This window comes from Capsella rubella, unplaced genomic scaffold (assembly GCF_000375325.1).
Source record: "Capsella rubella cultivar Monte Gargano unplaced genomic scaffold, Caprub1_0 scaffold_7, whole genome shotgun sequence".
NCBI classification, from domain to species: Eukaryota; Viridiplantae; Streptophyta; class Magnoliopsida; order Brassicales; family Brassicaceae; genus Capsella; species Capsella rubella.
Window position 1 is genome coordinate 2680412 of NW_006238917.1, and position 13765 is coordinate 2694176.

At 35.7% G+C, this 13765-nt stretch overlaps 1 protein-coding gene across 1 annotated transcript; it reads left to right on the forward strand.

Moving 5' to 3' along the window:
* Window positions 1-324: 324 nt before the first annotated feature.
* On the forward strand, window positions 325-13586 carry LOC17879000 (myosin-15). Its single transcript, XM_006282935.2, has 38 exons — window positions 325-653; window positions 762-908; window positions 1902-2047; window positions 2143-2299; window positions 2482-2540; window positions 3188-3344; window positions 3492-3641; window positions 3743-3879; window positions 3969-4115; window positions 4208-4309; window positions 4451-4508; window positions 4587-4688; window positions 5396-5433; window positions 5518-5644; window positions 5727-5900; window positions 6014-6145; window positions 6744-6853; window positions 7000-7060; window positions 7159-7336; window positions 7650-7855; window positions 8021-8140; window positions 8229-8327; window positions 8407-8628; window positions 9338-9477; window positions 9568-9667; window positions 9951-10001; window positions 10121-10210; window positions 10374-10544; window positions 10691-10825; window positions 10979-11155; window positions 11554-11688; window positions 11965-12035; window positions 12125-12224; window positions 12299-12355; window positions 12460-12516; window positions 12625-12705; window positions 12791-12873; window positions 13193-13586. The coding sequence occupies exons 1-38, from the start codon at window positions 510-512 to the stop codon at window positions 13341-13343; spliced, it is 4572 nt and encodes a 1523-aa protein (XP_006282997.1). The 5' UTR covers window positions 325-509; the 3' UTR covers window positions 13344-13586.
* The last annotated feature ends 179 nt before the right edge of the window (window positions 13587-13765 follow it).

Sequence of the window (13765 nt, forward strand, 5' to 3'; positions counted from 1 at the left end):
CTAAAAACTGGTCATGTTATATCACTTTCTTCCTAATTCGACAGGTGTTAGTTTACAATTAAAGATATGATCAAATACCAAATGCGACATGTTAGTTTTATAAATTGCTAAAAATAACATAATTTAGTATCAGTAAGTTTATTAGTTTGATTTACGAAAAAAAAGCATAGCAATTGTTGTTGTTTAATATTTGTTGTTGAGGGCGGGAAGTCATTTTTGTTGTTGATATTTGCCTTTTTTTTTTTTTTTTTTTTTTTTGGTGAGAGCGGTTTTTAACTTGAACCATAAAAAATTAAAAAAGCTGTACAGTAGTAAAAGTTTGCCTTCTCTTCTCTCTATCTCTCTCTCTCTCTCTCTCTCTCTCTCTCTCTCCTTAGGGTTTCTATTCTCATTCTTGGTTTGAAATTTGAAAAATTCTCTGGGCGCAACCTCTCTTTCTCTCTCTATGACTCTTGCTTCCCCCAATTTAATTCTCTAGGGTTTTCTTCCCGAGCTCCCATCACGAGTTTATGAGAAATTGTCTTCCAATGGAAATGAATCTGCGCAAGGGCGATAAGGTTTGGGTGGAAGATAAGGATTTCGCTTGGATTCCTGCTGATGTGCTCGATTCTTTTGGTAACAAGCTCCATCTTCACACTTCCACTGGGAAGAAGGTCTGATTAACCGTTTTTTTTTGCTTAATTTGTTCTGTTTTGTCTTCTTCGCGCTTAATTTGATGTGATTTCCTTGCTAATTTTGCGTTTTTTTTTGGGGGTGTTTAGGTTTTAGTTTCCCCGGAAAAGCTATTTCGGAGGGATCCCGATGATGAAGAGCATAATGGAGTGGATGATATGACCAAGCTTACCTACTTGCACGAAGCTGGTGTGCTTTACAATCTACAGAGGAGATACGCTCTTAATGATATATATGTGAGTTCTTTCTCTTTTATTTTTGTTCTTGTTTATGAAGAGCTCTCCGTGACTGTATTTCTGGGATACTTTATTGAGTCGGATTTCATTCCATATGGACTGTTTACTCTTCCTTGTGGTAATATCGTACTCAGTCGCCGTTGTTTTCCTTTAGAACGAATTATAGTTGCTTTTGGAGTTTCTTGGCTATGCATTTCTGGTTTAAGCCGTTTTTCCATATGAAGTGGATTCCGGTTCTTTTTTCTTCTGCCCATGTAACTGCAACTATAATCCATTTTTCGATAGGTGTCCTTAAGACTTAAGATTTAGCTGTGAAGTATGCATTCGAATAGTTTAGGTATCAGTAAACTGAGCCTCGAGTGCTTGAAGTACTTGATATGACCCATGTGATTGAGGTCTGTGGTTTTTTTTGAGAAAACATTTTGATCTCCCTCCACTTGTTGTATTTTGTTCGTCTTTGTCATGGATGCCTCTAGATGTTTACTTATAATTGTGATCTGATATATTACCTAATCGAAAAAGGGAAATACTGAAGTGACTAATTTTACTGTGACTAAATGCATTTATCATTACAGGCATTCACTTGAAAAAACTTGCGTATCTGGTATCCACTTGCACGTAAAACACCTTCGTTATCCAACCCTAACTATTTCTTTTCCTATATAAGCACTATTTTTGGCGGGATTATCAAGTTTGTATATTCGTAACCACTTTTTTATTAGTTTGTTGGACTGCAAGTGAATTATGTATAGGTTTGAAAATTCCATCTAAAGTTATAGAGGGCTTGTTTTCCGTATTTACTCGGTGAAAGTATTATGTGTTAGACGGTTTGTACTCAGCTAGATCCCTTGATAATGCTGGCTTGCCTCTTTGTAAAATTTGATTGCAGCTTGGTATCTAATTATTTATGTCCCTATTGATTTTTATGCAATTCCTTTATTAAATCATTCCTGACTGCATATCTTCTTAAATTACGTTCTATTTCTTTTACAGACATACACTGGTAGCATTCTGATCGCTGTTAATCCGTTTAAAAAGCTTCCACATCTCTACAATGGGCACATGATGGAGCAGTACAAGGGAGCACCATTTGGTGAGCTCAGTCCACATGTTTTTGCTGTTTCTGATGTTGCTTACAGGTGCTCCACTCTTTTTTCTCTAATGTTTCTGTTATTTTTAACTCTTTCTATCAGTCATGTTAATCAATTAACCATAGTTATGCTTTATAACCCAGAGCGATGATTGACGACAGTCGAAGTCAGTCAATACTAGTTAGCGGTGAGAGTGGAGCTGGAAAAACTGAGACAACAAAACTAATCATGCAGTATCTTACATTTGTCGGGGGACGGGCTGCTGAAGATGATAGAAGTGTTGAGCAGCAAGTCCTTGAGGTAAGATTTTGCTTACATAATATGTATATTTTCTCTTGGTGAGTTAGAATAAACGAAATTGGAAGATGCGTTTGACCCTCCTCCCTTAATATTTGTTTGTAGATAATTTTTTTGGGGGTGATTCTGGTTGACTTTCTTTATTTTGAGTGATCTATTCTAATTTTAGTTTTCTTGTTCTGCAGTCAAATCCTCTCTTGGAAGCATTTGGCAATGCGAAAACAGTTAGAAATGATAATTCCAGGTGGGTTATGGAATTTTGTTTTATTTTGTTGAATTATTTTTCAATGAAAAACTGGGAGGTGTTTCTTTAAGTGCTCTTATGTCATTTCTCAATAAAAAGATTCATGACAGTATCGTTATCACTGATTAGTACACATAGTAGTTTTTTGGATGCCGTTATGTTTATCGTAAGTTATCTCGAGCTGTTTGAAACCAGTGGTATTGGCACTGTAAGATGTCGATATCTCCTTAAGAATGTTTTGAATTCTGGTGGTTCTACTTTAGATAATATGGTCTATTGACAGCTTTTCTCATTAAGACTTTAAGCCCCTTGTATCAGTGTGAAATGCAGTATGAGGTCTGTTTGGTTTATTATAATGGTCCCTGTACTTGAAGTTTGGTAACAATCTTACTGCTTAACAGGAGGAATTACCTTCCTTTTTTTCCATTTCATATGTGTAGAAGTAATTAGAGTTTATGATTCTGGAATCTCATTCTGCAATTTTTAATGCGTTCTGGAATCTAGATGTTCTGTTACTGCATCTTATTTTTGAAGTCTGGTACTTTTACAGTTTTACTGCAGTTACTTTTTTGTGTAGGCGTAGCCTTTTCCAATTAAATTGTATGATTCCTTGAATTGACGGATCTGCTGATTTTTTGTTTATTTAGCCGTTTTGGAAAGTTTGTCGAAATCCAATTTGACGAAAATGGTAGAATATCTGGTGCTGCTATCAGAACCTATCTTCTGGAGAGATCACGTGTAGTCCGAATAACAGACCCCGAGAGGAATTATCATTGTTTTTATCAGTTGTGCGCTTCAGGGAGTGTAATTCTTTTTCCTGCTCTGTATACACCTCATAAGATATTGGTTTTGGTTTCTTATTATCTGGTTGAGCTACGCTAGGTTTTACTTTCTGATTTTGTCAATTTACCAATGCTGATTACTAATTTGTCAATGTTCTTATTTGTTTAGGACGCTGAGAAATATAAACTAAGCAATCCTCGTCAATTTCATTATTTAAATCAAAGCAAGACCTATGAACTAGAAGGAGTCAGCAGTGCAGAAGAGTATAAGAATACAAGGAGAGCAATGGATATTGTGGGCATAAGTCATGACGACCAGGTTTTTTTTTTCTTTTTACTTCTAATTGAATTTCATATGTTTTTTTCTTCTGTGAGTTTCTGAAAGTCCTTGCTTTGTTTCCTGCACAAATCATTTATCAGGAAGGAATATTTCGCACGCTTGCTGCGATTTTACATCTTGGAAATGTTGAGTTTTCTTCAGGGAGAGAGCACGACTCTTCTGTGGTAAAAGATCGGGAATCTAGACTTCATCTGCAGATGGCTGCTGATCTTTTCAAGTACATAAGTTTTTTTGATAGTACTCATTTTAAGTATGTGTACAAATAGATGTTTTGTTTATTTTGTTGTATCCATTCAAAATTATCAGGTGTGATGCAAATCTTTTGCTGGCTTCTCTCTACACACGTTCAATTCTGACCCGTGAAGGTATCATTATCAAAGCACTTGACCCTAATGCTGCTGTTGCTAGCCGGGATACACTTGCGAAGACTGTTTACGCCCATCTGTTTGACTGGTTTGCATTTACTTTATTAATCTTTTCATTTAATGGGTATTTGTTGATGTGTTACACTTGTGTTTAAACTACTCGTTTTATGCTTCTGTCAGGCTGGTTGATAAGATCAATAAGTCTGTTGGGCAAGATCCAGACTCCCGTTTTCAAATAGGAGTCCTGGACATTTATGGCTTTGAATGCTTTAAGAATAACAGGTTAACAATGATCCGTGGAGCTAATTAAAAGATAGTTCTTTCCTTTCTCAGTCCTAATTTTCTGTTAGTTTTATTGGGCACCATGTTTAGCTGTGGACTGTGTAAACTTTATAAATTTTTCTGGGCTGTTTCATTTTGCAGTTTTGAACAATTTTGCATCAATTTTGCAAATGAAAAGCTGCAGCAACATTTCAATGAGGTAATATAAGTGACTCTTTCAAAATTTTTGCCAGAGAATATTTTTTTCCTCTCCTTATGATCTCTGGTCTGTTTGCAGCATGTATTCAAGATGGAGCAGGATGAGTACAGAAAAGAAGAAATTAATTGGAGTTATATTGAGTTTATTGACAACCAGGATGTCTTGGACCTTATTGAGAAGGTTTGTTTCTCTCTGTTTCAGTTAGATTCAGGTTTTAGATCCTGTTCTGTTCTAATTTAATGCCTCCTATCCTTTTGTGATCTCCAAATCTTGCAACAACCTAGGTTGTATCAGAACTTCAATATGGGATGTTAATCTTGGTTTCAAAATCTCATGTCTTTATATTTATTTACAATTAATTTATCTAGATTGTCGAAATAAAGAGTTCATAACCCCCTGTTTGGCCTTTTGGGTCAGTTCAACACCCTTTAAACACGAACTCTAATAAAATTGTGTGGTTCAATTCAATGTTATTCTTTCTCTTGCTTTGCTTTGACAATACTCAACTCCGTCAGCATGTTTAGAAACAAACTGTATCACTATTGTTATATTGCATGTTGTATACGTTAGGCCTGGTTGATGTCGCCAACACATTTACTGGCAGGTCTATTCAAGATGCCATTGTTATTCCAATTTCCCATGATAAAATATGGATGATAAAGGCTCCGGTCTATAAATGCATGAATTTTGTGAAAGAGACTTTTCTGTTTTGGTTAAAATAATTGTTCCATTTTGGTATGGTATATCTTCTTTTCAAATTTTGGTAGTTATAGCCTCAAGAAGTGTGTCCCTTTTTATATTTTTGTTTATTTTAAATCAACCAAACATGACAGTAAATTGATTAATCGTCCTCTTATTCTACTGTTATTATTTTTTGCTGTCTGCAGAAGCCTATTGGGGTAATTGCACTCTTGGATGAAGCTTGGTACAATATCTTGTCTCATCTTGTGTCTCCACAATACATAATATTTTATTTGGGCTGACATATCTTCGTTTGCCATATATGCAGCATGTTTCCTAGATCAACTCATGAGTCATTTTCAATGAAGCTGTTCCAGAACTTTAAAATTCATCCGAGATTGGAGAAAGCAAAGTTTTCTGAGACGGATTTTACTCTCTCTCATTATGCTGGCAAGGCAAGTCTTGCTATAGGACATAGCTTAATGTAATTTTGTTCCATTAAGATCTCAATGAGTTTCTGCCATACCATTTCTGCAGGTTACGTATCAAACTGAAGCCTTTTTGGATAAAAACCGTGATTATACTATAGTGGAGCATTGCAATCTGCTGTCTTCCTCCAAATGCCCTTTCATTGCTGGACTTTTCCCCCCACCCCCGGAAGAGTCTGCCAGATCTTCTTACAAATTTTCTTCTGTGTCGTCCAGATTTAAGGTAGGGAAATTGTCTAGCTAATTTTCTTTTTATTGCAAGGTTCCAGCCATGAAATTTACATATATCAAAAACTACTGATCATAAAATCAATAATCGATTTTGATTGTCTTTAGCAACAACTTCAAGCCCTCATGGAAACTCTCAGCAAAACAGAGCCTCACTATGTTCGTTGTGTGAAGCCGAACTCACTCAACAAACCTCAAAAGTTTGAGAGTCTTAGTGTTTTACATCAACTTCGTTGTGGGGTTAGTGGATTACGTTATCTTATTCTATTTCCATTTTCCTTTGTTAATTATGGTCTGTGTATAATTAGAGAAAGCTTCAGTCTTTTTTCCGTTTTTGTTTTTAGGTAGTCTGGTATCCCCAATTGTTCTTTTCTTTAGCATATATGAAGTGTGTCATGTCTTTTTAGCATGATTATATATATTTTTCGTGTCACCGATTGCATATATTTTCATACCAGCCATGATCCATGATAGGCTATTAACTTCATATTTGTGCTCATTAATTATTTGGTCTTGCTAATCTATTATACATATGGAGTTTGTAAAGATCAAAATGCATTATGTGTATATCATGATCCTACCATCTTTGTGCACATTTGTTGACGTGATTTAAATGAACTAAGCCTTCTCTTCTTAAGGCCATTCTGCTGTCCAACTGTTGTAGTACATGTTTAGCTATTTTCTCAGTTTCCTGATTGTGTCCTTATAGTTGACCATTAAAGTGATTTAGCTTACACTTCAGCTCGTTGTACTAGTCTTTTCATATTCTCGCTTTATGTTCGTTTCGTTTGTTTGGTTTATTAACTTTGATGATGTCTTGTATCTCACACTTGGATAGGGTGTACTAGAAGCTGTTCGAATTAGTCTAGCAGGGTATCCCACTCGAAGGAATTATTCAGACTTCGTGGATCGGTTTGGTCTGCTAGCTCCAGAATTCATGGATGAGAGGTGCGATAATTTTATAGATGATTTTCAGATTGTTTTCAAGTGTTATTGATTCTATACTTGCAAATGTGTCTAATTTCTTGTATCCTGCATTGAACAATCTTTCTTGTGTCAACCACGAGTAACTTGTTTATATACTTTATCTGCAGCAATGACGAGCAGGCACTGACTGAGAAAATCTTGAGGAAATTAGGTCTTGGAAATTATCAGGTATGCTTCTTGGTGGGCTGAAAACCAAATGGTTTTTGCTACATGGCTCTTGCTAGATACTCTAATTGATTTGCTAATATTTGGAACATCATTTACAGCTAGGACGGACAAAAGTGTTCCTTAGAGCTGGTCAAATTGGCATTTTGGACTCTAAGCGAGCTGAAGTTCTTGATGCTTCTGCAAGACTCATTCAGCGAAGACTGAGAACATTTGTTACGCATCAGAATTTCATCTCTGCGCGAGCTTCTGCAATTTCAATTCAGGCATACTGTAGAGGTTTCTTTCTCATTTACTATTATTCTTCTTCTTTCTTTGTGCATGTGGCTTTTCTCTGGCTTTCAAAATTTGGTAGTCTTTATCGAATCTTGAGATTTTTTTTTAAATATCCAAAATCTTGAGATTTACTTAAATATCTTGCAGTTAATGTGCTATTCTTTGAAAAATATTGTATTGCCTTCGTTTGCTAAGCATGTTCACATGGATCTCCCAGGAAAATTGTGGTTACTAGTGAATTTTGCATTGTATATGTTTGTTTGTTTTTACTATCTCTGTTTTAATTCTAAGCCTAATAATATTTTCTGTTGGCAAGGATGCCTATCTCGAAATGTTTATGTCAGCAAAAGGAATGCAGCAGCAGCTGTCTTGGTACAAAAGCATGTACGCAGGTGGCTATCAAGATGTAAATTTGTAAAACTTGTATCAGCTGCCATTACAATACAGTCTTGCATCCGTGCTGATTCAACTCGCTTAAAGTTTTCACATCAGAAAGAGATTAGAGCTGCCTCTATAATTCAGGTACTTATAATCTCGAAGTTCGTATAGTACACTTGTGTTACACTTTTGTGTTATTATTATGGTAATCTAGAGTCGTCTAGTTCCCTTATGTATTTAACCTCTTTCATGATTTCACTCTCTAACGCATTTCTTGTGCTTGAATATTGTGTATTATAAATCTGGTAGGCTCATTGGAGAATCCATAAGCTTCGCTCAGCATTCAGACACCGTCGATCAAATATTATTGCTATTCAGTGTCGTTGGCGGCAGAAGCTTGCAAAGAGAGAATTTAGAAAACTTAAACAAGTAAGTTTTAGTTATGGTCTAAAGTAGGATTATTTCATTTCACAAAGTAGTTACTCAAACTATGAACATGCACATCAATATCTTGCAGGCAGCTAATGAAGCAGGTGCTTTACGATTAGCTAAAACTAAACTTGAGAAGCGGTTAGAAGATCTTGAATGGCGGTTGCAGCTTGAGAAACGTTTGAGAGTATGTTGCAAATTTTGTCATTGATATTGTATTGATCTCCTGGAAAAGAGTAAATAACCACAAAGTGCTGTAAATGCAGACAAGTGGAGAGGAGGCCAAGTCAGGTGAAATATCTAAGCTTCAGAAAACATTGGAATCCTTCAGCCTCAAACTAGACGCAGCTAGGCTGGCTACCATTAATGAGTGCAATAAGAATGCAGTGCTTGAAAAGCAATTAGAAATATCCATGAAAGAGAAGTCTGCTGTTGAGAGAGAGCTTACTGGAATGGTTGAACTAAAAAAAGATAATGCCTTGTTGAAGGTAATATTCCTCTTTTTATATATGTTAAAAAGCTTATTGTGTTAGATTTTGGGACTTGGTCTACCTTTTTAAGAGCTCTATTTTCCATCATGAGTTTCCCCTTGGCTGATTGGCAAAGACTTTGCCGAAAACCTGTGAAAATTTCAAACACATGATATTTGCATGTAGAAATACTTCACTTGTTTTCCACTTAAAATTGATGACCACTGACACTTCATTTGTTGGGAGTGTACTAATAGCTTCTCAGCGTTCTTGGTCATAATAGGACACTGTTGAATCTTTTCCCTTAGGTCAACTACAATCATGATTTAATTAATCTGCTGGTTGGTCATGCTTTTGTACTCTTCCATAATTCTCTGTTTGTGCTTAAAGAGTGGTGGCTGCAATTTGAAGTATAGACACCTCTTATTTCTCGCTATATAGAACTTTGCTATCGACTGTTTTAAAATGATCCAGGTTCGGGAGAGTGTGAAATTCGAGATATATTAATTGTGTTTGTGAAAGGGTTAAGAGATTCTGAGCAATGGTCTCTGAAGTGATTACATCTTTTGATTAGCATGACTTGTTCTTTTCTTTTTCACTGCGCTTTCTGTTGTCAACATAGCATCATATTGGTTCTTTTTGATAATATTTTCCCTCTTTGCTTAGAGACCCAAATTCCTGTTGTCTTGGCTGTCCATGGGTTTCTGCTAACACTGTTTATTCACAGAATTCGATGAACTCCTTGGAAAAGAAGAATCTGGTTCTAGAGAAGGAGCTTCTCAATGCTAAAAGTGATTGCAGTAACACACTACAGAAGTTGAAGGAAACTGAAAAAAGATGTTCTGAACTCCAGACGAGTGTTCAAAGGTTTGTAGTTGCAGTTCTCATCTCAAGTCACCCCTAGATTTTCGTCCAACAAGCATTTTGTTTTATTTCTTTGAATTCTTTTTTGTTCAGTCTTGAGGAGAAACTCTCTCATCTGGAAAACGAGAACCTTGTCTTGAGGCAAAAGACGCTAATCACATCCCCAGAGAGGGTTGGTCAGACACTTGGTGAAGTATGTAATCTTTTACTATTCTATGCTGCACTTTCTGATATATGCATGTGCGGAAGTACTGCACTGTGGGAATTCCTTAATATCTGAACCATGCGTTTCACCATGTTGCTTGTTAATTGATAGATTTTTTTCCTGGTTTCGTTCAAGCATAGCTCCTGTAAAATAGATAAATCTTCTGAAACATGTGCTTTCATTTTCTCAATGCACACACACATTTGCCGTCATCCTGATTTCTGTAGTCTTCACCTTTAACTAACAGTTTATTGCAACCTTCTCCCAACAGAAATATTCTAGTGCTGTTGTACCAGCCCAAAATGACAGGAGATCTATATTTGTAAGTAACTACACCTTCTAATCTTTTATATGTTTCATTACATCTATCATATCTTTTATTCCTAGTTTGTTTATGCTCGAAAATGAGTACTCTACTTAAGTCATAATAAATATATACAGGAGACACCAACACCTTCCAAGCACATCATGCCATTTTCACATAGCATGTCAGAGTCACGTCGATCCAAATTCACTGCAGAAAGAAACCTGGTACTAATTTACTGCCATCTTAAGCTGTCAATTTTTCAAAAAAACACTGTTGACTATGATGGAAGGAACTTGTTTTCCCGAAGTGATAATAACATAATGCGTTTTTGTTGTTGGCTAAAGTAGATTTAATGTTGACATAAGTGACCTTACCTCTATATTGCAGGAGAACTACGAATTGCTCTCCAGGTGTATAAAGGAAAATTTGGGATTCAATGTGGATAAGCCACTGGCTGCTTGTGTAATATATAAATGTCTTCTGCACTGGCATGCCTTTGAATCTGAGAGCACGGCCATATTTAATATCATTATCGAGGGAATCAATGAAGCCCTGAAGGTGATTCTTGTGTTGTAACATATATTACCTATCTCCTTGCTGAATGGATTTTGTAACTACTTTCTTCCATGTTGGTTTACCAGAAATAAATTGATGGGGACTCTTTCATGTAATGATTTCGTCTGTGTCTTATATGTTTATTTCAGGGCGGAGATGAGAACAGTGTATTATTACCATATTGGCTCTCAAATGCTTCAGCACTTCTATGTCTCTTGCAGAGAAATTTGCGGTCGAATAGTTTTCTAAATGCTAATGCTCAGCGTTCTGGGAGGGCTACATATGTGAGTTCAATTGATATCTCCACTTGAGCATTGAGAGTAGTTTGCGTGTTTCATTTTTGTGGTTTTGAACTACTATAGGGATTCAGTAGTAGGGTATAATCTTGTTATTAAATGTTTACATAGTAAACTGACATTTTGTTTCTTGCGTACCAGGGAGCAAGGTCTCCTTTTAAACTTCATGGACCTGACGATGGTGGTTCGCACATAGAAGCAAGATATCCAGCTTTATTATTTAAACAGCAGCTGACAGCATGTGTGGAGAAGATATATGGTTTAATTCGTGATAATTTGAAAAAGGAATTATCACCGCTTCTGGGATCATGCATTCAGGTAAGAATTCAAAATTAGATACATATTCAGCAGCTCTGATGTTGCGTGTCTAGATTATTGATGGGATAAAACTGTTTTTAGTTCGTCAAAATACTCTGTTACAGGGACTTTATACGCCGTTTGGTGGGAAGATAAAATTAAAAAATTACGGTTTCTTATTTGAAGTACTTAGTATCAAACTGTATACAGCATTGTATGTTTTTTTATGTGACAGAAGATCTGACTGATTGTTGGTACCTTTTATTCATCAGAAAACAACAATTTAGTGAAGCTAGCCTTATAAAAAAATTGTATTCTACTGAGTTGTGGTGGAGATTCATCATTTTAGTTTCTATATACAAGAAATTTTTGGGGAAATATGTTGTGATTTTTCACGTGTTTCTTTAATGATTCTCAAGGCACCCAAAGCTTCACGAGGAATTGCTGGAAAATCTAGATCACCAGGTGGTGTGCCGCAGCAATCACCAAGTAGTCAATGGGAAAGTATACTCAAATTCTTGGATTCTCTTATGTCCCGCCTACGCGAAAATCATGTATGTATATACCATAGTTTCACTTATAATGTCTGTTTCTACCGACGCAGCTTCATATGAAGTGTTTTTTTTTGCCAAGGATAAACATCCATTCTGCTGAGTTTATGTAAATTTTATTGCTCTAAATTATGTCTTAGAAATAGTACTTTGTTCTTTTCCTGTTTCTCCACATGTGAGGTTTAGCAATTCGACTGGTCATGTACCATGGTTCTTTGTGCTTTAAGAATATCTTCATTGTTTTTTTAATCTTTTCTAACCTGACTATTGTATTCGTAGGTACCCTCGTTCTTCATTCGCAAACTTGTGACTCAGGTTTTCTCATTTATCAACCTATCACTTTTCAACAGGTAAATGTGATCTTAATTTCAGTTCTTTGTTGTATCGCATACTGCAGATTACTTTTGTTTCTGCATATTTAATCTGAATTCTTTTTCAGTCTTCTTCTTCGTCGTGAATGTTGCACATTTTCAAATGGGGAATATGTGAAATCTGGGATTTCAGAATTGGAGAAGTGGATAGCCAATGCAAAGGAAGAGGTACACCATGTTATACACCCGTTGGTTGCTTTTTAGATGGATGCTATCTGTGATCTAAAACTTTATGAATGCAGTTTGCAGGAACATCTTGGCATGAGTTAAATTACATTAGACAAGCTGTTGGATTCTTGGTAAAACTCATCTTCTCTGATAAAGAAAAAGCGTGTTTCTTTTTTGAACGGGAATTTGCATTTTAACTGGTTTGTATTTAATGCAATTTTTAATTCCATCCTAGGTAATACACCAAAAAAGAAAGAAATCATTGGATGAAATCAGGCAGGATCTGTGCCCGGTATGTTGTTATTTTGTCTTAGCTTCCGGTTTTGTTGGTTTTAATTCCAGGCATTAAAGCAGTTTTGCAGTCTCATGAAATACTCTGCACTATTTTATTCTGTAATAGGTATTGACAATAAGGCAAATATATCGAATAAGTACAATGTACTGGGACGATAAATATGGAACTCAAAGTGTCTCAAATGAGGTGAGTAATTTCCAGAGTCCCAAACCTGGAGGTTTAATTGGGTTGAATGTCTATTAAAACACCTTCTCATGTCTTTGCGCTGTAGGTGGTTACTCAAATGAGAGTTCTTTTGGACAAGGATAACCAAAAACTAACTACGAATTCATTCTTGTTGGATGATGATATGAGGTATTATTATTCTCTTCCGTTATTCTTTTTTTTTTTGTTTCATTTGAATGAAATATCTCAACAGTTATTTGGTTCTCAAGTTTAGTTATACAAAAGTAGAAGAATATGGTATAGACAGAAATTTTTTATATCTAGCTTGACGAAGGTCATTTGAAGTTCTGAGAATACTTTTAGACTGTAAAAAGCTTTTAGCATTTAGGGTTTGGTTGGGCATTTGGTTGAGAGTTAAGGGTCTCTTTAATCAAGTTTATCTAACTCTGATTTAGGATAAGTAGTCTACACTATATTTATCGTTTCTCTTTTGTTTGTGTGTGTGCAGCATTCCTTTCTCTGCAGAAGATATAGACAAGGCTATTCCAGTATTAGACCCATCTGAAATAGAACCACCAAAATTCGTATCAGAATATACTTGTGCACAGTCCCTTGTGAAGAAACCCTCCACAGCTTCAGCCTCGAAGCAGATCATTTGATGCATATGAGCTTGATTAGGCATCAATTAGAGTTGAAAAAACAATTTGGTAAATGCAATATTCTCATTAAAGAGAATGAACAAAGGAAGCTTAGACTTGGTAATTGTAGAATTATACTATATGATAATGGCCAAATCAAATGTTTGTAGTTTGTCAGTATTTTTCTTTTGTTTGGACTGTAAATGGTAGAACATCTTTGTAAATATTATGTATTGAATGAATTCTCATTATTCTTTTGAGATCCATGGTTTTCAATTCGTTCTGAGTTTTTTCTTTACTAAAACGGTAATGGGCAAACTTGCCGACGACGATTCGCACATTTCCGTGAGGGATTTGGTAACGAGGGCATACGTGGTTAGCAATTGTGGCTTTTTTTTTTTCTACAAGAAAGTGATTTATATAATTATATATTGTTTTGGCAG